The sequence below is a fragment of the Protopterus annectens genome, chromosome 5.part0 (genome assembly GCF_019279795.1).
Source record: "Protopterus annectens isolate FY-2018-M chromosome 5.part0, PAN1.0, whole genome shotgun sequence".
In the NCBI taxonomy this organism is placed as follows: domain Eukaryota; kingdom Metazoa; phylum Chordata; order Ceratodontiformes; family Protopteridae; genus Protopterus; species Protopterus annectens.
The window spans coordinates 612,391,198-612,417,156 of NC_056735.1; the positions used below are offsets into that span (position 1 = coordinate 612,391,198).

The following is a 25,959-nucleotide window of genomic DNA, read 5'->3' on the forward strand; positions in this document are numbered from 1 at the left end:
TCTCCCTGTGACTCAAATGTGTATTCTCACAGAAAGAATAAATCAACTTCTGAGGCTGTAGAGGGGGTAAGCTAAGCCTACTACATGTTGTTGAGCAAACTGTGCTAGAAATCAGGATGTTGTCCCTTGGCAGACACCATAATGGTGAGTACAGTCAGTCCATACAGTTTAAGCAGCTCTAAATGAATCTATTAAAACACAAGTACCTGAAATTTATAAATAAAAGGTATCAGCAGAGTACGAAGAAAATTCAGTCCAAAATGCTGACAACAGTGGAACTATACAGGTGATACAGGAAAGGATTCTAGATCAGAAATATAGAAACTCTCTAAGATAAATATAAAACCTTTCCATTAAGTATGGCAGTGTAAGTAATATAAATATCATAACGCACATCAGTAATATACTTGGACTTGTTTAATTTAAAACAGCAACTTCTCTTTATATTTAAAACAGCAACGTAATCTCTTTTCTGCATTTCTCTTATGCAAAATTCTATTATTTCAATATTGCATTTAGAGTAAGAGGTACTAAATATCAGTTTATTTTTAGGTAAATTTGAAAATAATATTTTGAAATACTATTTTAGGTAACTTCCACAAAGCAAATATTAATCCAAAAACTGCTTCTCATTCAATATATGCAAAATGTTTGTAAATCTTGCTATTCATACCATCCCTCTTGCTGTAAAAATCTTACTGTATCATCAAACCCTTGTTGACATATTAGTTTCATTTCTTCATGAATTGGTGGAAACAAAGCTTGCCTTAATCTTACTACATTAGCTGTGGATAGCTGCAAAAGAAAAAAAAAACTTAAGATGTAGTAGAAACACAGTCAAAGCCTGTTACCTAATCACATAATTTCAGTCACATTTTGTGACTAGTAAAGTTTTAAAATATATTCTCACAATGTAGCAAACATTTGGAATTCTCTTCCTCTTACTGTTAGAACTACTATTAATGCTCATCAGTTTCAAAATTCCCTAAAAGGTTTCCTTAATGACTCTTGGCTTTGTACATGTACTAGCCCAAGCTAAGTGGATGTAGAATTGCTTGCTCTAACTAGTCTCTCTCTTTCCACCTAATTGCTATATATTCAAACTTTCTTAAGTTTGTTATATTTAACTGAATTGTTACTTTAAAGAACCTGCACTTACTGTATCTCTCAATTTGTACAGCATATCTCTTAATTTGTACTTTATAATACTTATATTGTCTGAAAAATGTTATTGATTATACTGTAAGATTTCTGTAACAGTATGTATTTCTACTTTTAAGATGCATGTGGAGCTTTTCTCCCTGGGCCTCTGCAGTTGGACTTTCCCGGTTACCAAATGTAAATAAATAAATAAAAAGGCACAATGGTACACACAAAATATGAATGTATGAGCCCAAGATCCAAACTGTGACAATGGTAAACTACAGTGTCTATCAGAACATTCTACACACACAAACACATACATGGATCAGATCCTGACAATAACCTTTACTGCAATACCCATCGCCAAATTTTCTGTTTGTGTTGTAACTGGTTTTGTTTTCCTCATTGAATTTTGTCTCTGTAATCTACAGCCTGCGACTCATTTCTGTGGTGGTACCTCCTAATTTAACTGCATATTACACATTTGGAATCAACAAAGGGGGTCTGGGATTGTTAGATTACTTATCTACCTGCTGACATTTTGAATCAGGCTGATAAATAGAACCTACCTAATTTGGACTCTCTTCTTTGGATTCTGTTTCCTTAGAATGTTGGGAATTACACCGTGACCTAAAGTGCGTGAAAAAATTGTGTTGGACAGCTGCATATCAGTGGAGAATCCCAAAAACAAAACAATACAAAAAAATCTAAGTAAGTCCCTTCACAAACAATGAACTCCATTGACTAAATAACTAATATATAATACAGTGGCATGGCAAATTAAGAAGTGACCTACCTTGTGTGGGAGCTCTTTATACCTGAATCCCTGATGTTCCCATGAAAACAAAATGTGTAAATGTGTTAAGCACATAACTAAGTATTTACCTACTGTGGCAGATAATTTTCCATGCAAGAAATACCCACCTGGGGCATCTTTAATAGATTTGAATGGTGAGCATCTGAGCTCCTTACCAAGATACAGGACTGTACCACAGATGGTAAAAATGTATGCATCTCCATGCGGAGATGCCAGGAACTCCTCCATTTCTGCTAAAAAGTTGTTTGGTTAGTGGGCCACATCCTGTTGCTCTTTGTTCCTCTACCAGGTATGCAGCCTGATGTTTACCTGCACTTAACATGCTGGTGGCCCAACATCTCATTTACTGCTTGTCCTGTTCTGGCCACTTAATTACACCCCACTTGCACAGTCATGAAATGCCAGTCAAATTTATCATGACTGATTATCCACCAACAGTGGATATGGTGGACCTGTTGCAAGATCTCATTCTCTGAATGGCAGAAAGTATAGTTATTTAAATAAACTTACCATAACAGTAGATGTTCAAATGATCACTGCTGCAATGGCATTAGCTATGTGGGTTATATCCTGCCAATGATATAACAGCCGGCGAGGTTCCAAAGCTTCAGGGCACCTTCCATACATTTAAACTGTCAGGCAGCTTAAGCTCAGCTGACTAAAAGGCAAGTCTGGACACTAAGCCTTTCAAAGCATCCCTGCCAACAGGCAGAGGGGGGCTGAGCCCTGAAAGGACAATGCTATGTACAAATAATAAATAATCACACCCAGGGGTAAACAACACACACAAAAAAAAAAAAAAAACAAGGGGGGATGCAATAAGGGAGCATATACTGCAGCAATGATCATTTCTGCTGTTATGTTAAGTTTACTTACACAACTGCACTATGTTCATCATACTGATCACTGCTGCAGTAGCCTTAACTACATAGGTAGATTACCCTACCTTAATACATTTGGGACGTAGAACAAGAAGAGTCCAGGAGCCACTGGAATATGGCCATTGCAAAACCAGATCTAGACCTACAGAAGGAATCAAGCTTATACTGCTCTGTAAAAGTATGTACAGAAGACCACGTTGCAGCTTCTAGAATACTTCTAGAATCCAGCCCTTTCCAAAAAGCCATACATGAAGCCAAGGCCTTGGTAGAGTGGGCCTTAATCCTACCTGGAACAGTTTTGCTGTGATAAGTACAACAAAAGGTAATACCCATAGAAAAACATTTGATAATAGTTTACTTTGACCCAAGTTTTTCCTTCTTCTTACCTTCATAAGAGATTAACAATTGAGCCAAAGATCTGAAAGATTTAGTTCTGTCAACATAATACCTAAGTTGTCTGTGGATATTCAAGGCATGGATTATCCTTTCTCCCTCATATTTGGGTTCAGGAAGAAAAATGGGGAGATGGATAGTTTGGCTTAAAGTAAACTTGGATACCATTTTAGACAAAATGTATTTATTTATTTCGTTTGTTTACCGGGTAATGTCTGACTAGGCACAAGGCCCATTTTCGGGGGAGGCCCGGGGAGAAAAGCTCCTAACATACAGCAGAAAAAAAATTAACAATTCTCACAACAATTACGATACCAATAATATTTACAATGTATATACAGCTTAGTAATCTAATCTAATACCAATATTAACAAAAATTAGTAGAGTATGAGATGTACTGTTTGTCTTTTCAGCTTTTCCCGGTTAGGGGCCGCCACAGCGGAACTCTGGTCCACAAATGATTGGCAGTCGATTCTTATGGTGCCAAGTTGCCAGCCCGAAGCTCAACCTTCAGTGAAGGCACGCCCATTCATGCATGCCCTTCAGAGGCCACTCGACCGCGGGGAGGACATGCAGACTCCACACAGAAGGCACTCTAGCCGAGAATCCAACAGGAGAACCTCTTGCTGTGAGGCAACAACCCTTCTGCTGTACCACCACAGTATTAGAGAGTATGAGATGTATTAACAGTGTAAAATAAGTCAAAACCAAGAAATACAGTTTCCAAAAACAGTAGTATGACCATGCTGTCATATTTTATGTAAACAGAGACAGTACTGGTTGCAATGTGGGAAACATTTTAATTGCCCAGGATGTTTAGATGCTTATTAATAGAGAGAGTGTAGAACCTGGTAAGCCAAGTGCAGATAATAGAGTAGCTGTGGGGTATGAGTTGGTTTAGGGAGGAGGGAGGGAGTAGTTATGAGAGATTTGGTTGGAGGCAGGTTGACTAGCTAGAAGTAAAGAAAAATTAGTTCTCAAAGAATCCCTGTCCCTGTGGAAAATGAGACAGGGTTGACTCAACATAAAAGACTGAAACGCAGATACTCTTCTTGTAGAAGTCACAGCAATCAGTAGAACTGTTTTCCATGTTAAGAACCTCATGCCAGTCAGATTAGCTGGTTCAAATGGAGCAAGTGTTAACTTCTCTAACACAAAACTAAGTTTCCAAAGAGGGGCTATTGGTTTTCTTGGAGGCTTCTTATGCAAAACCCCCTTTCAAAAACATATTGACATTAGAATGCATTGAAAGAGGAGGATCCATGAGCAGACATGATGAAATGGCCGATTAATTAACCTTGACAGAGAAGTAAAAAAGGCCATAGGATACTAACTCACACAAATATTGCAAAACAAGAAAATAACTAGCCCTGAATGGATGCTGTTTATGTTGTCGGCCCTAACTACAAAAATCTTTCCCATTTGCTAATTTATGATTCTTTAGTATGTCTTTCTTGTCTCATTAGAAGCTGATGCACATCCTCAAGTAAACACATATCTAAAGGGAATTAATAATTAATATATCATTCAGATAGTCCGTTGAAGTTAACCAGTGTCACGGTCCATAGGTTCATAGGTATATACTAGGCTAAATGACCACAAGAGCCTTTATAAGCCTAGTTGTACAATCCAACCTGATTGTGTACCTATGTATCATTGGTGTTTATTAGGAGAGGTTATTTTAGCTAGGAAGTTTCTAGAAGTTATATATGTGTGTGGGGGGGGTTATGTTACTTTGGGCTTTATAGTCTGCCTCTGCCCATCACAGATATGGGGCCAGATGCAGGGGGGGGATTCTAATGTTCAATCCACTGGTCAAGATCACACAAATAAAGTTAGGGATGACTCTGCTTCACATGGATGGGCAGCCTGTTCCAAAGCATGGGGATACTCTGAGACACATATCTGTCTCATCAACATGACTTAATGTCACAAGTGAAATTTAGATCCTTGGATCTAGTGGCTCTGATGGTGGCCATTTTGTCAATGTGCAGAAGGTGGCTCTGAGGATCCTTTGTATGTCAGGCATAGATCGCCTCTCAGTAACCTGCAGGAGATATAGTATAGAGATAGGGGTTCCCTTTAGAATCTCAAAATACTGAAATGTCGAATTTCAGCATTTCGAGACCAAATTGTTGAATCTGCAGTTGCATGAAACTGCAGAATATCGAACCCGGAAATGATGAACCCCCGATATTAATGGCGCATTAGGTAAGTGTTACGTTTTTAAGGGTTTTGGGGAGGGTTTGGTGTGTATGTGAGTGTGTTCGGGAGTGTTAGCTAGGTAAGAGTGTGTCAGTGTTGACAGTGGTGGTGTTTGTATGTACGTGATGTGCGTTTGTGCAAGAGGGGGTGTAGAATGTGTGGTGGTGGGTTTTGTGCAGTCTCAGAGTTAGTATATATAAGTAGCGGGGGTGTGGGGGGTACAGGGGGCTTGCCCCCAGCTTACAAGAAGGTTAGGTGTGTGTGTTTGTTGTGTTCGTGTGTGTTGTTTTGCTTTTTTGTAGTGTCGGGAGGTAGGTGCATTTGTGTTTGTATGTGTGTAGTGTTTTGTTTATGTTCGTGGTTTTGAATTTCGCAGTTTTAGTTTTTGGATTTGTGAGTTTTTGGCTTTATAGTCTCGAGATACTGAAATTCGATATTTCAGTATTTCTACATTATAAAGTGAATCCAGAGATAGGGCTTTAAGGTGATCCATAAAGGATGATGTGTTTATACTCTGGATTCACCTGGTAAGGAACCTTTATAGGCATTCCAACTGTTGCATTTGTCTGGTCATGTACATGCTAAAGGGGGCATTACACTCAATGATGGGTCTGATAGGAGGCACTATGACTCCTTTGGACCTGGATTATAAGTGGTGCGAAACAGAATGATTTTCTTATTACCTTGGCCACATGTTGGTCAAAGGCCAGATTACTATCTATATATTTCCCCAGGTCACTGATTTCTAGGTCAGCTGTTAGGGGTGTTTTATTGATGGATTAATTAGCTTGGATGGCAGTTTTCCCAAAAAGCACTATAACACATTTCTTGGCACTGAGTTTTAGCCCACGATTTTGGCATCAGTCATTTGTTAGTGTTAGACCCTCCAGTAAAATATTTGTTGTTATGGGATGAATCTATGACAGATCCCAATTTGCAGTCATCTGAGAACTTGATCAGCCAATGATCTTTGACATTAGACTTTACCTTTGATAAGCAGATGCCAAATAGGAGTTCCCAGCATGATGCTCTGAGGTACTCCACTGGTGACTCCAGCCCCTTATTGTAGGTGCTATCACCAATCCTGAATTCCTGGGTCCTGTCAGTGAACAAACTGGAAATCCCGCAAGTTATGTAGGGGTATATGCCCAGTTTATTTATTTATTTATTTTATTTTATTTTATATTTGTTTACTGGGAAAGTCAATCTGGTATAAGACCCATTTTCGGTGGAGGCCTGGGGAGAAAAGCTCCACATACAGATTATACAAAACTTATACAAGAAATTATACAAACAATATACAAGACATGCACTACACCAGAAATTACATTCTGGGTTATTATAGCTGACATCTTTATTATGCAATCATCTGATATAATTCCTTATTGTAGTGTAGACATTGTAGTTTATCAAAGTAAGCTGAGGAAGGGTTTTGTAGGGGGTAAATTGCATAGAAAAGGATGAGTTAGAGATTATACATGAGATAGAGCATAGATTATGAGGTAGTCAGGGAAGAAGACCAGAAACTATTAAAACTAGTTAGCCTGGAGTAGTACAGGAACAAAGTCAGGTATCATTAAGATAACTTTTAAGAATCTTTTTGAATTGGTTGGTATTTGTGTTGGTTCTGATGCTGTGAGGTAGTGAATTCCACCTTGTTGCTATATGATGAGCAAACAGGGAGCTCCCTGCCAAATTAGTGGATTTGGACACTTGTAGTAGAGATTTATTTGTTGAGCGAAGACTTCGATTTGTGGTATGGCTGGAGAATATTTAGGACGGCTGGAGAATATTTAGAAGGGCAGAGTTTTTTTCAGGTTGATATACTAGTTTGTGTGCTAAGGTTAATTGGTTATAGGACAGATGTGGGAGTTCTAACCAGGAGAGTTTTTTTAAGGCGTGACAGTGGTGGAGTATGATGAGGGCAGTCAGTTGCAAATTTAGCTACTTTATTATAACATGTTTCAAGTTTAATTAAATCCATTTTTTTAGGGTTGGTGAGACTTGGGAAGCATAGAGAACTGTTGATTTAAGATGGGTTCTAGCAATGGCAACCTTAGAGGTGTTAGTTAGATACTTTTTATTTCTGTAAAGAGTACCCATTTTTTGTGAACTTTCTTAACTGTTTGTGCTATATGTAGGTCAAATCTTAGGTTATCTATTATTACTCTTGGTAGTTTTGTTTGTGAATCGGAATAATTTTAGTATTATTCTAGCTGTGATGTAGAAGGTGCTGGGGGGAAAGGATCTTGTGGGTTGGAAGATCACGGGTTTTGTTTTATTGGAATTGAGTATGAGCTAATGGTTAGAGAGTCATAACTTGGTATCTAAGAATGATTTTTGGGTTATATCATAGAGGTGTTGCAGATTATTAGCAGCGCGTGTTGAGTCATCTGCATACTGGATAGTTGAAGCCAGTGGGGTAGCACTATGGAGGTTGTTTGTAAAAATAGAGAAGAATAGTGGCCCAAGAATTGAGCTTTGAGGTACTCCTAGTGTGATGGGAAGAGGGTGGGATAGGACATTAAGCCATTTTACAGATTGTTGGCAGTCCAGTAAACAGCTTTGGAACCACTGAAGTACAGATGGGCTGAGGTTCAGTTTGGAGACTGTATTTAATATTTTGGGTGGGAGACCACATCAAAGGCCTTGGATATGTCCAGAAAGACAGCAGAGATTATTTTACCATTATTTGTGAGTTATTTGTTGGCACTGGTGAAACTGAGGAGTGCAGTTGTGGTACTATGACGGGGACCATGTTGACATGATGCTAGCATGCTGTTGACGGTAAGATAATGAATCAGTTGGGAGTGGAAACATCCTTGAGGAGTTTAGAGAGTGGAGAGAGAATAGCAATCAGTCTGTAGTTGGTCAGCTCTGTGGAAATTCCACCTTTGTGTAGGGGATAATGTGTGCGATTTTCCATATTGCTGGCACATGTTGTTCTGCTATGGACCTGTTAATAAGGATCGACACTGGATAAGATAAGGCTTCAGCTGCTAGTTTTAAATATTTGGCTGGTAACTTGTCAGTTGCTATTGAAGACAGGAGAAGGAGTTGTAGTTAATATTGAGAGGCTTGGAGGCTAGTGATGCTTCTGTAGAATTACTTTTAATTAGAGATAGTACAGTTTCAGTGAAGTATTTATTGAATTCTTCTGCAACAGTGGTAGGACAGTGCAGTAAGTTGGGAGAAGGGCTAGTAGAATGTCCTGGGTGGAGAATGGCATTTATGGTATTCCAAGATTTGGGGGGGGGGGGTTATGCTGTTTATGTTGCAGGTTACAGTAGAAGTTCTTTTTATCTAAGTTGATTTGGTGTTTAGTCTTGTTTCTAATTTGCTGTAAAGCAATGCGGTTGATTTGGGTTTTACATGTCAGCCATGTTTACCAAGTGTTTTCTTTTTTCCTAATGAGCATTCTGGTGTCATTAGTTAGCTATGGTGTGTATTTGGCCTTAATACAAATTGATCTGGGGGGGGGGGGACTTTGTTTAGCATTTCAGTTCAGTGAGTTTGGCAACTATACCTGTGTGGGGTACTGTAGCAAACACCTTAATGAGGTTCATGTAGGTGGTTTGCACTGTTTTCCCCAGATTCATTGCCTTGATGACCTTTTCAAAGGAGTCCTACAGGTTTAGTAGGGATTACCTTTCCTTGACAAAGCCAAACTGGGTTGGGTCTAGTGTTTGAAGGTTGTCTATGTCTCTTTTATTCATTTCCGTAATAATTAATTCCATGGCTTTGAGTATTAGACTACTCAGGCTAATAGGTCTGTAGTTTCTGGGGTTGGTTGATGGTCTACCTTTGTGAAATGGGATAACCGTTGCCATCCTACATTCTCATTGTACAAAACCTATTTTGAGCAAGTGTTCCTGATAAGTCATATTTCAAGCTATTTAGGAGGCATCCCAGGATACTGTCGAGGCCCACTGAGGCTGTGGTTTTGGCCGTAGTGAGCACTGCCAGGACTTGCTCCACTTTAACAGTTGAAAGGGTTATGTTAGTATTTATTTTATGACAGGAGGCAGGGGGGACATGGGGGTGAAGTTTGAGCTGAATTTGCCAGCCAGCAAATTTTCTACATTGCTCTGCTCAGTGAAGCTGGCACCACTGACCACCAGTTTCACCTCACTGATGTGTGCTGCCTTTGAGGTACTGGACATAGCTGTGGAAGGCCTTCTCATTGCCTTTAGCCTGTGAGGCTATTTTTTACCTCATAATTGGCCTTGTTGGACTTAACTGGTCTTCTTAGTTTCATGTTTAGTTTAATTACAGAGTTCTTATCATTATGGAAGTTATTCTTCCTGATTTTATCCGTGACTTGGTTCCTTTTTTCTATATATCCTATTAAGGTTAGGATTCCACTAGTATGGTTTGCTTTTAGTTTGTTTTGGGCTTACTTCTAGTTGGTACAGAAACCTTTATATGGCCATTTACATGGTTGTACGTGGTCTCTGTGAACAATTCTGCACAGGCTGGTTGTGAACTTGAAGTTGGGAAGAGCATTGAATTTTGACAAACTATCACCTAATAGGGTGTAGTTTGTTTTGGAATAGATTCTGTTACAGGATTTTCTGGGTTTTCTGGGTTTACTAAGCTGAATTTTATTTCAAAAGAGCTTTGTGGTACAACAGGATTGGCACTGATTGGGGGAGGGGGGTGCAGCACTGTCCCATATTGATGAACATCAGGTCCAGTACGTTTGAATCTCTGGTGGATTCTTGTGTGGGTAGATTCAGTCAGTGAGGAAGCTTGTGGTAACTGCCATTGACCATTTCCAAAAGGAGAGAACCATAATTGCCTGGGTATGAAGGGAGTCAGCACAATGGTCTTGGCTGATTCCTTCTGAGTCTTCAGAAGTATCCTGGACATTACTATAAAGGCTGTAAAAGCATACAGGAACATACTTGTCCAAGAAAAATAAAATGCATCTGTCCTTCAGACCTTCTTGCATGGAGTTCTACAGCCGAATCTTAAAAGCTGATTGATCAGAGAGGAGGCAACAAGATGTACTTGAGGAACTTCCCACAGATGGGTCAAATCTTGGAAAACCCCCTGATCTACTTTCCATTCATTAGGGTCTACCCTTACCTTGCTCAGCATGTCTGCCACACAATTGTGTTCTGATGGAATGAAGGATGCCTGTAGAGTGAGACTGTGAAGCTATATCCCAAGCTAACATGGTAGTCTGCAAAGGGGGTATGACCCATTTCCTCCTTGCTTACTGCTGTACCACGACTGTGGTATTGTCTTTAACAAATCAAAGAGGTCCCATGGACCAAAAATGCTTCAGTGAGTTGAGTTTCTTGATCAGGGAAAACATCTATTTTATACTTACGCGCTTGCATCTCCCTTGGTGTCCTAGACATATTGCAGTTTTATCCCTCCTGAAACTGCACCCAAAGCAATCTCTTATGCATCTGTGGTGAGTGACTATTTTGGAACAAGTAGAGAGAAGGAGATATATGGATGTAAGACTATTTGTTGTCTCCACTAAATGATTTCTCTCCTGACAAATCCCAGCAATGGGCTCTGAAAAAGATAAGGGGTGTTGGTGTTGGGACCAAAAGTGCTTCAGTTACCACTGTATCTTTCTCATGTGAAGTCTTGCAAGGTGCATCAGGAGAAACATAGAAGCCAAGAGACCCAGAATCCTAAGGTATTCCTTCACAGTGACTGAAGTCCTAGTGGAAAACTCTGGAAATAGATGTAGACATAGATTTATTTTTTTCTCTGTGGAAGGAAAGGTGTTTGAACTTTAATGTCTAGTTGACATGCCAGAAACACAATGCTGTGAAAAGTCAAGAAAGACTTTTGAATGTTCTCTTGGAATCCCAGCTTGTGCAACAGATCTCTCACCCAAGAGAGATTTCAAACACTTTGAAAAAGACTCTGCAAAGATAAGTGAGTCATCCAAAGAAAAATGTGTATACACTGTAGCCTGCAATATGCTATAATTGGAGCTAGACACTGTGAACACTCCTGGTGCAGTGGATAGTCCAAAGGGTAAGGAAGGCAACTACCAATATGTTCCACATGAACACAACTTTAAGAAATGTCTGAAGTCTGGATGAACAGGAATATGCTGATAAGCATCTTTAAATTTTGGGTTTCCAAAAAATTTAAATATAGACAGATGGGTAACAGGTTGTGAAGTGAAGGCATTTTGAACTTGGGCATTGTCACATACTCCTTTAGAAAAGAAAGGTCCAACAATGGTGTTTTCTTTTTTTGGCACCAGAAACATTCCTGAATAAAAAACTCTTCCCAATTGGGAAGGAGAAATTGTTTCTACTACCCTCTGAGGAAAGTATGTTCTGTAGTACAGGAGGCAACAAAGGGGTTTGGTATGGTGGATGTGGAATAATTCTCTGGAAAGGAGAGATATCTTCCAACTGTCATCTATTAACTGTGCTGAATCAGTCTCAGAACCCAATTTTCTGAAACAAATCTGTTGCCAAAGAAAGAAATGGAGATTCAGACCTTCTAGAAAGGGTAAGGGACTGCCAGGCTGGCAGGGGGGAACAAGGTCCCTTATACAATCATTCTGACTTATTCAACTGTACTTTGTTCTGGAGGGTTTCTGTTTCCTTTTTTGAACCCTCCTTGATATTATTTTTTAAACATCAGCACACAAACATTACAATGCGACTATTTTGTTCCTTGCAAAACCTGGACAAGGGAAAAGCAGATGCCCTATGCTGACCGTCTAAAAAAAACTCCACCTATATTCTTGTCGCATATCATCTACTCAGATGCGATCTCTGCTTAACATACAAGGCAATGATAAATCCACAGCTGTTAGACATACTACACAAAGAAATCCCAATCCCTCAGAGACACATGCTCCAGGGATCTAAACCTTGTCATCACAATGAACAAAACATGCTGGAGGGATAGGTTCCTGACCCAGAGACTCTCCAGACTCTGGAACAGACTGCCCATACATGTCAAGCAAAGTGCCTCTTTGGCCCTCTTCAAAAGGAACCTTGATGATTGGATGGGAGATAGGTAATTCACCCTGGTGATCACGTCAGTCGCCCTGCTAGACAGGGGTCCAGGGAAGTAAATACTGTGGGAAGAAATAGCCAGGGAATTGTTATGGCAGGCTTGTATAGGCCCTAGGGCAGATAGCCTAGTACCAACCTATGAACCTATAAAAATCTGAGAGATTCCTGGTATCAATTTATCCTTCTCATCACAGTTTTGATAATGTCTGCAGCAAAGGGCCCAAAAACAAAATGTCTATCCAAAGGAGAATATAAAATCTCATTTTTTTTCATCTTCTGTGAGGTTCTTTGTCAAAGGAAAAAACTTCAAAGACCAATACACGTAAGGTTCAGATAAGGCACATTTAATAACTTGCTGCAAGGAGACAAAAACATGCAAATACAGGATTTTGCCTAACTAATAACAGGAAGTATGTTATTCTTATACGGTTATACAAGACATTGCCTTCTGTGGTTGACGTAATCAAACACAACTTTCAGTATTGTTCTAAAGCAGATGCTACTCAGATTTTCTGCTGACATGACTGGATTTATGAAAAACATTTTGAGAAAAACAACCTGGCCTTGGTGGGCTCTAGCCCGTTACAAGTTTCTACTGTGTAGTTCTAATACATGTGTTACATTTCAAGGTACTTTTCTAGCTCAGGCACAAGCAAATGCTGATTGCAGTTCATATTTTCAAGCAGTCTGTTCTGATTATCTATAGCTTCTGCAGCTGTGTATTTTCTCACAGCACATCTATTCATTATTTTCCTGACACAAGCAGAAATTATCTGTTTCCCTGTAAATTTCCAAAGCATAAGCAAAGATTATAGCTATGCATATTTCATGACAATACAAGGTTAGAAAGCTTCTGCAATTTGTACATATTTTATGCAGTGTGAAAAAGAATAAATGTGTTAACCCTTTTCAAGCCTTAAATGCACTAGGCATATTACTAAATACATACACTAATACATATTTTTCTGACATTCTTAAAATGTAGCCAGGCAAACATCCTTAAAACAGTACCAGTGGCAACAGCCCCAGATGTAGTATCTACAGAGACAGAAATGCCTTTTAAACAATAAGTAGTGACCTCTTTAATTTTCTGTTTCTTTTTGACAGGAAATTTGGAAAATACAGTTGTGTAAAGTCTTACCATAACAGTAGATGCCCTTCTTTTTACTGTTATTCATAACCTCTGGGATCTTCTGCCAAGCATAGCCCAATGTCTGGCCAGTATAACAAAGCCATTATCACCTACAGATCATTATACATCAGGCATATGCTACTTGTGCCAGCACAGGGCATAAAGGTGTTGCACATATGCTCCCAACTCAGAAATTAAGTGGCCCAGGATAGGACAGTCAGTAGAAAGGAGGACATGCATATCCAGAAAAAAGAAGGAATGAAGAAAAGGAGAGGAACCTCTCAGCCAGTACAAAAAAATGCAAAAGGAAGACAAAAGGGGGTAGGAGGGAGGAAGGGAGTGAATACTGTAACAGAGAAAAGGAGGAGGACATCTACTGTTATGATAAGATTTTACACAACTGTACTATCACTGTCACAGTATTCACAACCTCTAAGAGTGTACAAAAGCTATAGTGATGTCAGGGAGGAGGAAGGCAATGAGTTGTTGTCCACAAACCCATGAAGGATAACTCTGGCAAAACCTACCCTGGCCCTGGAAATGACACCCAATTTGTAATGTTTTGTGAAGGTGTACACCGAAGACCAAGAAGCAGCTTCATGGATGGAGTTGGTATAATGCTATCAGGTCAGACAAGGATTTTCAAAGATACAAATTTGACTTTTTACGCATTTTTTCTAGTTTAGATAATGCATTGAACAAAATTAGAGAGAATAAAATTAAAAAATTGAACAGGGATTCGCTAGCATATAACAAGGGTTTGGCTTACCCCTTGCCCCCTTCTAACCCTGTGAATGATGTAAGGAATAGTTCGAGTGTAATTGTTGATGTTTGTGGCGATGATTCTCATTTTGAACTTGATAATAATTGTATTGACCACAATAATGTTGACAGTACAAATAGAAATGTCGGCTCTCCGGTTAGAAGGAGTGAAAGGCTAGCTAATAGGAATGTCAATAGTGATTCTAGTTCTAACTTTCACCAACAACAGGGTTTTCTGAACCAGAGGAATTCAAACAACGCAGGGCAGCAACGTGCCCCTTGTTTTCAGAATCAGAAGAAAAGGAAGTTTCAGAACAGGAGGAAGAGATAACCTCTTTGGGTCCTCGTGGTGAAATTTCAGTTGAGACTCTTAATGTAGTAGATTCTGTGACAGTTATAACTAATGCTACCAAGGACTTTAAAATTTTTAATTATTCCTCTTTTGAACCTGACCCATTACTTGTGGACATTTTGGCAAAAGGTCTTTCATTCGTTCCTGCATTTAGGAGCAATATTGCTAGGTCCTTGATTGACCTAAAGACTTTTACTAGAAAATTAAATTTGAATGTGATGTTTGCTAATACTCCTAGTCTTATCAAAGATTTCAAAGTGGCTAGCATTTTTAACCCACCCTTACATCCTTCTATTTCACTTTTTGAAAAAATTTGTGAGAATGACTTTAGAAGTTTATTAAATGTACATTATCCAGTTAATTCTTTGGATGACAATCTTACTTTCGAGGAAAAAGATGCTTTGAATAGTCTAAAGTTTGCTAACATACGAATATGTAAACCAGATAAAGGGGGTGGTTTGGCCTTTATGGATAAGGCTGATTATACAACTAATGTATTGCTTGTTTTGGACAGTGCAGCTTATGTATGTGTTTCTCTTAATGAAATTAATGGAGCCTATCGTAAACTTAAAGGTTTCATTAATGACTTATTCAATGAAGGCCGCATTGACATTGACTTATTTTATTTTCTTAACATTACACATCCAGTTATTCCTACATTATTTGGGTTGCCAAAAGTCCATAAGAATTTCAATAAACCCCCTTTTCGTCCGATCATTGATGGTAGGCAATCTATCACTTATGGGTGTGCCAGATTCATTGACTGTAAACTAAAAGATTTACTAAAAAATCAAAAACAAATTTGCAAGGATTCCTGGGCTTTTTTGGATTCTTTAAATAGTTTTCCTTTTGATGAAGATTTAAATTTTTTACCATCGATGTTTGTGACTTGTACACTTGTATACCACAAGACCTTGGATGTGAATGGGTTAGGGATTTTATGTTGGACCAGAAAATGGATGGGCATGTTATTGATTTGGTCATATACTTACTGGAACTTGTTTTAGCTAACAATTATTTCCTTTTTGAATCTAAATTCTATTTGCAACAAACAGGTGTAGCCATGGGATCTCCCTGTGGTGCAACCTTTGCCAATACAGTAATGGCATTTTGGGAAACATATTTTTTATTTAAAGACCCTGTTTTCCAGAGTAAGGCTGCTTTATATACCCGTTATTTGGATGATATTTTTATTCTTTGGAAGGGTGATAGACATTCTGCAGCATCATTTATTGAAAAAGTTACTGATTTTACTGATTTCTTGGATTTCACTTGGGACTTTCAAGAAAAGGAGACTTCATTTTTAGATGTAAAATCAGACAAAAATTTTGATTTACACACATTTACATCTAGGATTTTTTGAAAACCCACTTACTCAAATGCATTCCTCCACTTTTCTAGCTGCCACCCCTTCCATCAGAAGAAGGGAGTTGTTAAGGGACAACTAGTTAGGGCAGCTAGGATGGTAACTTTAGATGAAGAATTTTTGGATGAGTGAAGTTTATTAAGGGATATGTTTATGAAAAGAGGTTACCCTATTAACTTATTGGATTAACTCATTTTTGAGGTTACATCTAAAAGGACATATAGTTACTTCAAACCAATTCTAAGTTATGTTATTTCATCTGGAAATGAGAATCTTGAGTGTGTTAATGATATTATGGATCCACCTAACACACTGATTCCTTTAACACAGCAATCTGAGCATGAAAATAACAATAACTTTGGAAATTTGGTTTTATTACCACTTTTTCTAAGGATGCTCCTTTTTGAGGGATATCATTTTCAAGAACTGGTACTTTTTAGTCGAGGATAGTACAACAAGAAATTATGTGGGTGAAAGGCCTCTTGTAATTTTTAAAAAAGGTAGGAACTTAAAAACTATCCTTGAAACAGTAAATTATAAATGTCACCGCCCACATTGTGGGATGTTTAAACGTGGATCATGCCGTTGGTGTAAGTTTATATGTGTTACCAACATGTTTATGATCAATAAGAAAAAATATTACTTAACGGATAAATACAACTGCAACACAAGAGGGGTGGTCTACTTGGCATTATGTCAGAACTGCCCTTCTTTCTATGTTGGCAAAACTGATAGGGTTTTTAAAAATCGAATTTATGAACATTTTTACGCCATTTCTAAAGCAAATATTACAAATGCCGTGGCTAGACATATTTTGGCCTTTCCCACACATGAATTTTGTTTTTTAATCATTGATAGGGTTGTTGAAAACATTAGGGGAGGTCCGACTTCCTTGCAACTTGAGGAGAAAGAACTTTTATGGCAACTTAAGTTGAACGCTTCAGTTTCATCTGGATTGAATGACACTATTTCTATCATGAGTGTCTTGAAACTGAAGTTTTTATGTAGATAACATTTATTATTGTATTTTTGTAGTCAATTATTTAAATATTCTAACTTCTATATATATTTTATGCATATATTTGTAGTGTTTAGGATTTTATTTAAAGTTTTGTTCAATGGGTCTATTGTGTAGTTGGATATCTTATTTTGAGGCATGTCTTTTATTTTGATGTTTAATGGGACTTTTATTGTGACTTTTTCTTTGAATGGGAAATGATGTCACTTCTTGAATGCTTATTTAAATGGTTTATTTCCTGTATACTTTTGTCTGAAGAAGTTTATATATTTTATAAACGAAAGTGCTAACTTTATACTTATTTCTGTGTCCAGAGTGGTATTTTCTCCTTACATAGTTCATTCAGTTTTTGTTTTGCACTCGTTTGTCTTTGAAGAAAGCCCCCGAAGAGGCAACTGCTCTGCTTACCATGGAAAGAATAACAAAAATAAATGATCTTAGAAATCCAAGAGGAGATGGTTTGCTTACAAACTGCCAAACCCAATGTTCCGGTATGAAAAGAAAGAAAAAGCTGATCAGATTTATGCAGGGCCTTAGTCTTGTTTAAATAACATCTAAGCTGTCTATACAAATCCAAACTATGAAGAACCTTCTCACTATTTGATTGTGGAAAAAGATGGCAACTGGACAGACTGAATAAGGTGCAGCTCATTAACCACCTTGAGCATAAAATAATGATTCATATGGAGAGACACACTGTCTCGATGAACAAAATAAAAAAACTGAAGGGAGCACCATCAATGCCTGTAGCTTAGACACCCTTCTGGCAGAGGTTAAAGCAACTGTTAAAAGAGCCTTCCAGGTGAAATGTTGTAAAGAACAGGCAGGTTAAAAAGGAGCCTGAGCCAGTTTTTCAAGGAAAAATTAAAATCCCTAGAAGGAGGATTTTATTTTGGGGGGGGGGGGGCTAATAAGCACAATGCCTTTAACAAACTGCTTGAGCTCAAGCCTAGAGGGCAAAGGAGGAGTAAATGGCAGACAGGCAGAAATGGCTGACAAGTGGGCTTTTACTGGGGAATATGCAAGACAGCATGTACCAGTTCAGTCAGGTAACAAAAAATCAAGGGGGCCTCCAATGAAAAGGGGTCCTAGTGATGTTTAAGACATCAACTAGAAAATCTCTTCCATTTGGACATATGATTTTCTGGCCTCCTGCAAGACCCTAAGGATATGCTCAGAAAACTGGTGATGGAAAGAAATCAAAATCCTATTACCAAAAGCATCAGCTGAAAAGCAGCAGATGAGGGTGAAGGAGCGTTCCTTTGTCCTGTGTGAGAAGATCCTTGTGGTGAGGTAACTTGTGATGATTGCCCCTGGCTAGGTAGAATAGGAAGGGGAACCAGTGCTGTCTGGGGCAAACGGGCATCAACAGCATGTTTTTTGGAGAGTCCTTCTTGATCTTTTGAAGGATCCTTTGTAAAAAGATAAAGAGAAGGAAAGCCATACAGGAACATTCACTTCCAAGAGAAATACATGGTGTCCACCTTCAAGTCATGGGGCTTGGGACTTTGAAACAGAAATGAAGGAGGTGCCTGTTCCGAGGGGAGATCTACTTGAGGAATACCCCACTGATGAACTATGTCCAGAAACACATCCCTGTGAAGCATCCATCCATTAGGCCATGTTCTGGACCTGCTGAGAAAAATCTGCTACATGGTTGCACTCTGAAGGTATACACACTGCCTGTAGAGTGACCTGCAGATTGATGGATATTTTCCATGCTAAAAGGGTAACCTGCAAAGAAGTAAGATCTCGTACTCCCCTGTTTGTTGATGTACTACATGGCAGTGCTGTTGTCCGTATAAATCTTCAAGGGACCTGGGAACCAGAGAACATGGAAAGACTTTAGGGCCAAAAGGAGAGCATACATTTCCTTGACGTTGATGTGATCCACCTTCTGCTGTGGGGACCAAGGGCCCTGCACCTAAAGTGGCCTCCCACCCCAGCTCTGATGTGTCTGTGAATAGTTCTTGAGACAGTTTAAGAGGGTAAAAATGAACACCAAAATTGAGAGATATCTACTGAATCCACCAATGAATTTCCAATTTGAGACGAGAGTAGAGGAGCAAGATGGTCCAGCAGGTGGAGGTGTTGAACGCACACTGATTTTAGGTGCCACTGAAACTCCTTCATATGAAGCCTGGACCAGGGAAGCATGGAGGTAGTGTAGGCTATGAACCCTAGAGCTCTGAGAAACTCCCTGGCTGGAAAATAATTTGTGTGGGACACAACCTTGAAAGCACAAAGAGATGCCTGCATTGAAGCAGTCTGGAACCTGCAGTCTAGGAAAATGTGATCCTGAGATGGTGTCAACATGGACTTTTTGATGATTGACCACAAACTCCAACCTGTGCAACAGAAGCTGGATAAAATGAAGGTCTTGCATCAACCTGGAATGGGATGAATCCTGCAGCAAGAGGTCATCCAGATAAAGAAATATCTGAATTCCCCTAAAGTCTGCAAAAGGTGACTACAAAGGCTAGACATCTAGTGAATACCCTTGGGGTTGTGGAAAACCCAAAGCAGAGAACTGAAAATTAGAGAAAGAAACATGGAAATGCAAATATCTCCTAAACACAGGGTGGATAGGAATGTGAAGGCAAGCATCCTTCAGATCCAAAGAAACCAGAAAAGTATGGGGAAGCAAAAGAAGAAAGAGTCTGTAAAGACAGCATTTGGAAGGAAGGGACTATGAAAAAGGTGTTCAGAAAGGAAAGATCCAAGACTGGTCTCCAAGATCCCTCTTTCCTAGGGACTAGAAACATCCTGGAATAAAACTTCAAACTCCTGTCTGCACAACCAGCTGAATGGTACTCAGGTCCAGCAGACCCTGCAGAACCCCTGAAAAATGAGAAAGCTATTCTGTCCGGGGTTAACAATTTTGGAAGGGAAGGGCCTTCTAGATCATAAATTAACCCTGCCTGATGATAAAGAGAAAGTACAGTTGTGTAAGATCTTACCATAATGGTAGATGTCCTTCTGTTCACTGTTGCAGTATTCATTACAATATGGCTCCCCTGCCAAGGGAGGCCAACATCCAGCCTGAATACCAAAGCCTTTAAGTTGCTTTAAGGTACATCATATGCCACGCATATGCTCCTCATGTATCGTAGGGCATAAAGGTGACATCCGGATTCACCATCCTCAGAACAGAGAGTTCCAGTAGGAACATCAGTCCAAGGAGAAATGAGGTAATCAGTACATCCAGAAGAGAAAAGGGACAGACGAAGGAGGGACACAGTAGAGTGAAGAGAAGGACATCTACCATTATGGTAAGATCTTACACAACTGTACTATGGCCTTCCATTTCACTGTTGCATTATTCATTACAATAGGGAGAGTGCCAAAGCTCAGGAAGAAGAGACGGCAGAGAAAGGACCAGCAAAGCTCTCTAGGAACCCATGAAGGATAGCCCTAGCAAAACCAGCTGTAGCTCTGGAAATTCCATCTAACTTGTAGTAGTGTTTGGTAAATGTATGCACAGAAGTCCATGCAGCTGCCTCAAGAAAAGAGCTTGTATCCAAACCCCTGAAAAGAAGCACCAAAAGCCAACACAGCTGTAGTAGAATGAGCCAAAAGAAGAAAGAAGGCTGTTACCATGAAAGGAATAACAAAAAGAAATGGATTTAGAAATCCAAGAAGAAATAGTTTGCTTGGACACAGCCAATCCTAAGGACCTAGGATGAAAAGAAATAAAGAGTTGATCACATTTACGAAAAGTCTTAGTCTAATCTAAATAAAATCTGAGTTGTCTATCCACATCCAACGTGTGGAACACCTTCTTACTGGCAGATTGTGGAGAAGGGAAAAAGTGGATAAATGAATAGGCTGATTAAGGGACAACTCATTCACCACCTTGGCATAAAAGAAGGTTTAGTATGAATGGAAACCCTGTCCTTATGACACCAAAAAAGGAGGACACGCCATAAGGATTTGAAGCTCAGCCATCTATCTGGCAGAAGTAAGGGCTAATAGAAGAATAGTCTTCGAAGAGCAATGTTGCAAGGAAGCTAAAGCTGCAGACTCAAAAGGAGCATGGGTTAATTTTTCTAAAACAAAATTAAGATCCCAGGGAGTAGGAACAGGCTTCCTGGGAGACTTAAAATGTAGGATGTCTTTAAGGAACTGCTTAGCTTCAAATATAGAAGCTAAAGAAGGTGATAAAGGCAGACAAGCAAAAATAGCTGATAAGTGGGCCTTAACAGAAGAATAAGCCAACCCAGGATTGAGCAGTTCACACAGATAAGAGAGAACCAAAGGAACATCCACAGAAAGTGGACCCAGGTTATGAGAAAGAAGCCAAACAGAAAACCTCTTCCATTTGGATAAGTAGGATTTCCTAGTAGTGGGTTTCCTGGCCACATTCAAGACCCTAAGCATGCCCTCAGAAAAATGGCGTCTATGTGGAATCAAAATCCTATTACCCATAGTGCCAGTTGAAAAGTGGACAGGTGATGATGGATGAGAGATCCCTTGTACTGTGTGAATAGGTCCTCCCTTTGAGGTCACTTGTGATGCCTGGCTTTGGCTAAATTCAGAAGAGGGAACTAATACAGTTTCAGCCAAACGCGAATCACCAACAAGATTTTAGGAGCATTCTATTGTATTTTGAACAGGGCCTTTGGAATAAGGGGATGGGGAGGAAAAGCAACCCCTTCCAAGAAAAAGGGAGGGCATCCATCTTCCAAACAAGAGGACCTAGGACTCTGGCACAAAATAGAGGAAGCTGTCTGGTCAGAGCGGAAGCAAAAAGATGCATTTGAGGAGTACCCCACTGGTGGACAATGTCCAGAAACACATCCCTGTGAAGCATCCATTCATGGAATTGAGTTATGGATCCACTCAAAGAGTCTACCACAATGTTTTGACTCGAGGGAATGTAAACTGCCCGAAATGTCACTTGATACTGGATATCTACTTCCCACACTAGGAGTGCCAACCAGCATAGAAGATAAGACCTTGTCCCTTCTTGTTTGTTGACACAACACATCATTGTGGTATTGCATGTAAACACCTTGAGAGGTCCTGGGGAGAAGAGAGGATGAAAGGTCTGAAGAACCAGCTGAAGCACTCATCTCCTTGATGATGATGGGGTCTTCTCTCTGATGAAGTTATTAGACTCTCTCTGCACCTTTAGGGAGCTGAAAGCTGCCATCATCCCATCTCTGAAGCATCAGTGAACGGCTCCTGACAGGGAAGAGGTAGATGAAAACAAAGCCCTGGACTGAGAGTCAACTGCTGAATTCACTACTGAAGCTCCGGCTTGAGACATGGAAGAAGAGGAACTAAAAATTCTAAGGGGTGAGAATGCTGAAGCCAAACGGACTTTAGAAACCACTGAAGTTTTCTCATGTAGAGTCTGGCAAAAGGGAGAATAGGAATGGTGGAAGCCATGAACCATAGAGCTCTTAGAAACTTCCTGGATGTTAATGAAGCCAGAGGAAGAAGAGATTGAAAGGAAGGAGCTTGAAAGAAGGCAACAGCCTAGGCTTATCAGCAGAAATAGAAACCGCTTCTGGATCAGAGGAAGGGCATTTATACAGAAATTTGCAGGCAAATGGCACCTTATAGAACCTATCCACAGATACTGCCAAGGTACCTTGGGCAAAAAGCCTGAGAAGTTGGTTCTCAAGGTAAATGGAAAAGGAAGAAGGCAATTACGCAAAGTCTTGGGAGCAAAAGCCTGACAGATGGAACACTGTGTGTGGTCATGGCATACACCAGGCACCTATCATGGAGGGCTTTTTTGGGAATCTGCCTTCCACACTGACATTTCCCTTTCTTGGATGACCAATAACCCAGTAAACAATAAAACAGGGGAAAAAAAGGAACCCCCAGTGGGGTACTTATCTGAAAAGTGTAGGTTTGGTTAAACCAGCACAGCAAATCACATTCAGACTGATGTACAGCAATGGTGTTCAGACTGGTGGCAATAAAGTTTAGAGTTGTGAGTGTACCTGTGTCACCTTTATGCCCATTGCTTGTGCGGCGAGTATATGATTGATGTATGACACTCCACAGGTAAGAAAGGCAATGGTATAGTGGCTGGACATTAGGCTACCCTTGGCAGGAGATTCCAGAGGTTATGAATACTACAACGATATGGAAGGACATCAAACAGGATTATCAATGGCAGCAACAGCTTCTCCAGGGATGGGCACAACATTCTAAGTAGGGGCACCCTCCCTGCCCCTTCTCCCAAAACCAACAAGAGTGGCACTCCCTTGCCACCTCAAAGGATGCCACCAGCTGCAGTGGATGTGGCTATCCCCAGGTCCATAGTGGCTCTATGTACAACACCAGAGGGATTTGGGAAAAAAGATGAATGGTCTGAGAAACCAACTTTGGTGACACACGAGTCATCTACCAGCAGCTGAGGCAAATTTCTAGCTATCTGTGCTGGCAAAGACTGTTTAATTAACTTTTTCGCTTTGTGGGTGAAAGGAGGATTGATCAGGGGAACGGTAGTTTGTTTCATGGTCAACATGAAAATGATGCTCCTTTCCCAGGGAAACTAAGCAGCATAAGCTGGTAAAATTTAGCAAGTATTAAAAAGTCACTTTTCTCGGTACAAACAGAGAAGAAAGCACTCTAATGTACTTTACCCCCCCCCCCCAAAAAAAAAAAAAGGTAATTTAAACACAGTTTATTCAAGAAAAAAAGGTTTTGGAATGTTTACCTTTTAAACTGTCAGAATGAAAAGTGCATCCAAACTTAAAATATATTTTCCTAAACAGGAAAGTAAGTTTAAACATTAAAAATTATATGTGGAAGTTTTTTTTCCCCCAAGGGAACTTATATGCCTAGCAATGGAACAATACAAGCTGAACATTAATCCTTGAAATACCACAGAAGAGCACTCTTTGGAGGCAGGAAAGATCTGAAGGGCTTGGCACTCGACTGTTTTTAAGTCAGCTCACCTCCAGCTGACTGATGGTATGGGCACATGGAAGGTATCCTGAAACTTTGGAAGCTGGCTGGCTAGCAGTTATATCCTATGTAGGATATAACCCACACAGCTTAGGTAATTTATACAGTGATCAATATGATGAACATTAAGCGTAACGAGCCTGAATGAGAAATAAATACTTTTATAATACAGTGAGATACAATATTTAAAGACAAGGATACTACGTTGAAAGCCAAGAAGATGTTTTTTTGTCGCACTGATTTTATATGCGGTGTAGTCCTAGTCTGAAAAACCCGATATAAAGATATGGGAAAGAATAATTGTGAATTTTTTTTCTGGAGTAAAGAAAAAGTGAGAATCAATTGAGAGAAGTTGGTATTGCCAGTAGACGAAGGGGGATTGAGGATGTCAGATTTGAAGCTACATACCAGACCACCAAGATAATGAATAGAGACTAAAGTGGAAGGTGATGGTATAACAGCAGGCTAAATGAAAGCAACAAGTTAGAGAGAATAACATTCTGGACACAAACTTCAGGAATTGATAATAGATAAGAAAATAAGAGAAGTCTTCTGGAAATTAATGTTAATAGGTTTCCACTTGTCCACTAACAAAAAAGGGATCTGGTAGCCAAGAGATGTCAAATGCAGAAGATGGAGTCAAACTATTAGGAACAGATCTTGAATGACAACAGGGTGATGACCTAGGAGCAAGCAAAAGAAAGATTTAAGCTCCTAGAAATGGCATTTATGGCATATCTAGGATTGACGAGGGAAGTTCATAATTTAATGGGTAGTTTCCAATAAGGAGAAGAAATGCATGACCTGGCAAAGATACTAATAGAAGCAGAGGACAGAGTAGACCAATAAGTGGTCAATGTGCCCAAACTCACACTGGTAAACTCAAAAGACAGGCACAGCAGATCAGCAAGAGATGTTTATTTTCCCTCCACGAACAAACCGCACAGAACAGAAACAAAAATAATAACACTGCTACAGTTCTCAGCGCGTTTTCGTCAACATGCACTTCTTCAGAAAAGCTAAACAGTGCCCAGTGTGCTAAATTTATAAGTCAGATATTATTTGAATCTACCAATGGTGTCTCCTAATTAAAAAGTTAATACATTCAATTAACATCCTTGTTGAAATTGCAGATTTCTTAAAGTCAAAGAAACAATATCACCATCTAGTGGTGAAACAAAAACTTTACAGGCAGGAATACATAGTAAAAATGTATATAAATATTGTATGCTCTAAAAAACATTTTAATTAATACATAAAAAATGTACCTGTGTGCAGAATATTTGAAAAACATATAAAAATGTATGTATGAAACATATAAATATTAAAATGTGTATAGAATATGTATAAAAATATATATAAACTATATATATATATATATATATATATATATATATATATATATATATATATAAGTACAACTGATATATGGGTGAGTGGTTATAATTTGGCTGATCTCAACTATAATACAGTTTTTAGAGAGATCATTTCATTTAAACCTGGGTGACTGCTAGCCTCAAGCATTAATTGCCAAAATAACTCTCTATATTCTAAAGAGGCCTCCCAAAGACCACCCCTGGGATCGGGGGGTAATACCTCTATGACGAAGAATAGGAATTTTGCAGATTTACATGTTAAAGTATGTTTAAACAAAGCATTGTTAGTGTTTTCCTTCCTTACGTCATATAGGTGCTCATACACCCTTTGTCTCAGCCTTCTCTAGGTTTTCCCTATATAAAAGGAATCACATGCCTCAAAGGTCACCATGTATACCAAACCACAAGTATTGCAATTTGCAAATCCTTTAGTGGTGATAATTTTGCCTCTACTTTTCAAATATATTTTCTCACCTTCATTGATGTTGACACAATAATGACAGCTTCCACATTTATGTCTACCCAACTTGTCTGAGACATGTGTGACCTGTTTTCTACCCTCAAGTATGTTCTT

At 39.3% G+C, this 25,959-nt stretch overlaps 1 protein-coding gene across 1 annotated transcript in view; it reads right to left on the minus strand.

Moving 5' to 3' along the window:
- Positions 1-402: 402 nt before the first annotated feature.
- PNPLA4 (patatin like phospholipase domain containing 4) overlaps positions 403-25,959 on the minus strand; it is a 385,692-nt gene continuing 360,135 nt past the window's right edge. Inside the window, exon 7 of the mRNA XM_044072459.1 lies at positions 403-795. Within this exon, the coding sequence (XP_043928394.1) occupies positions 664-795 (132 nt within the window). The 3' untranslated portion in view covers positions 403-663. The remainder of the gene's footprint in view (positions 796-25,959) is intronic.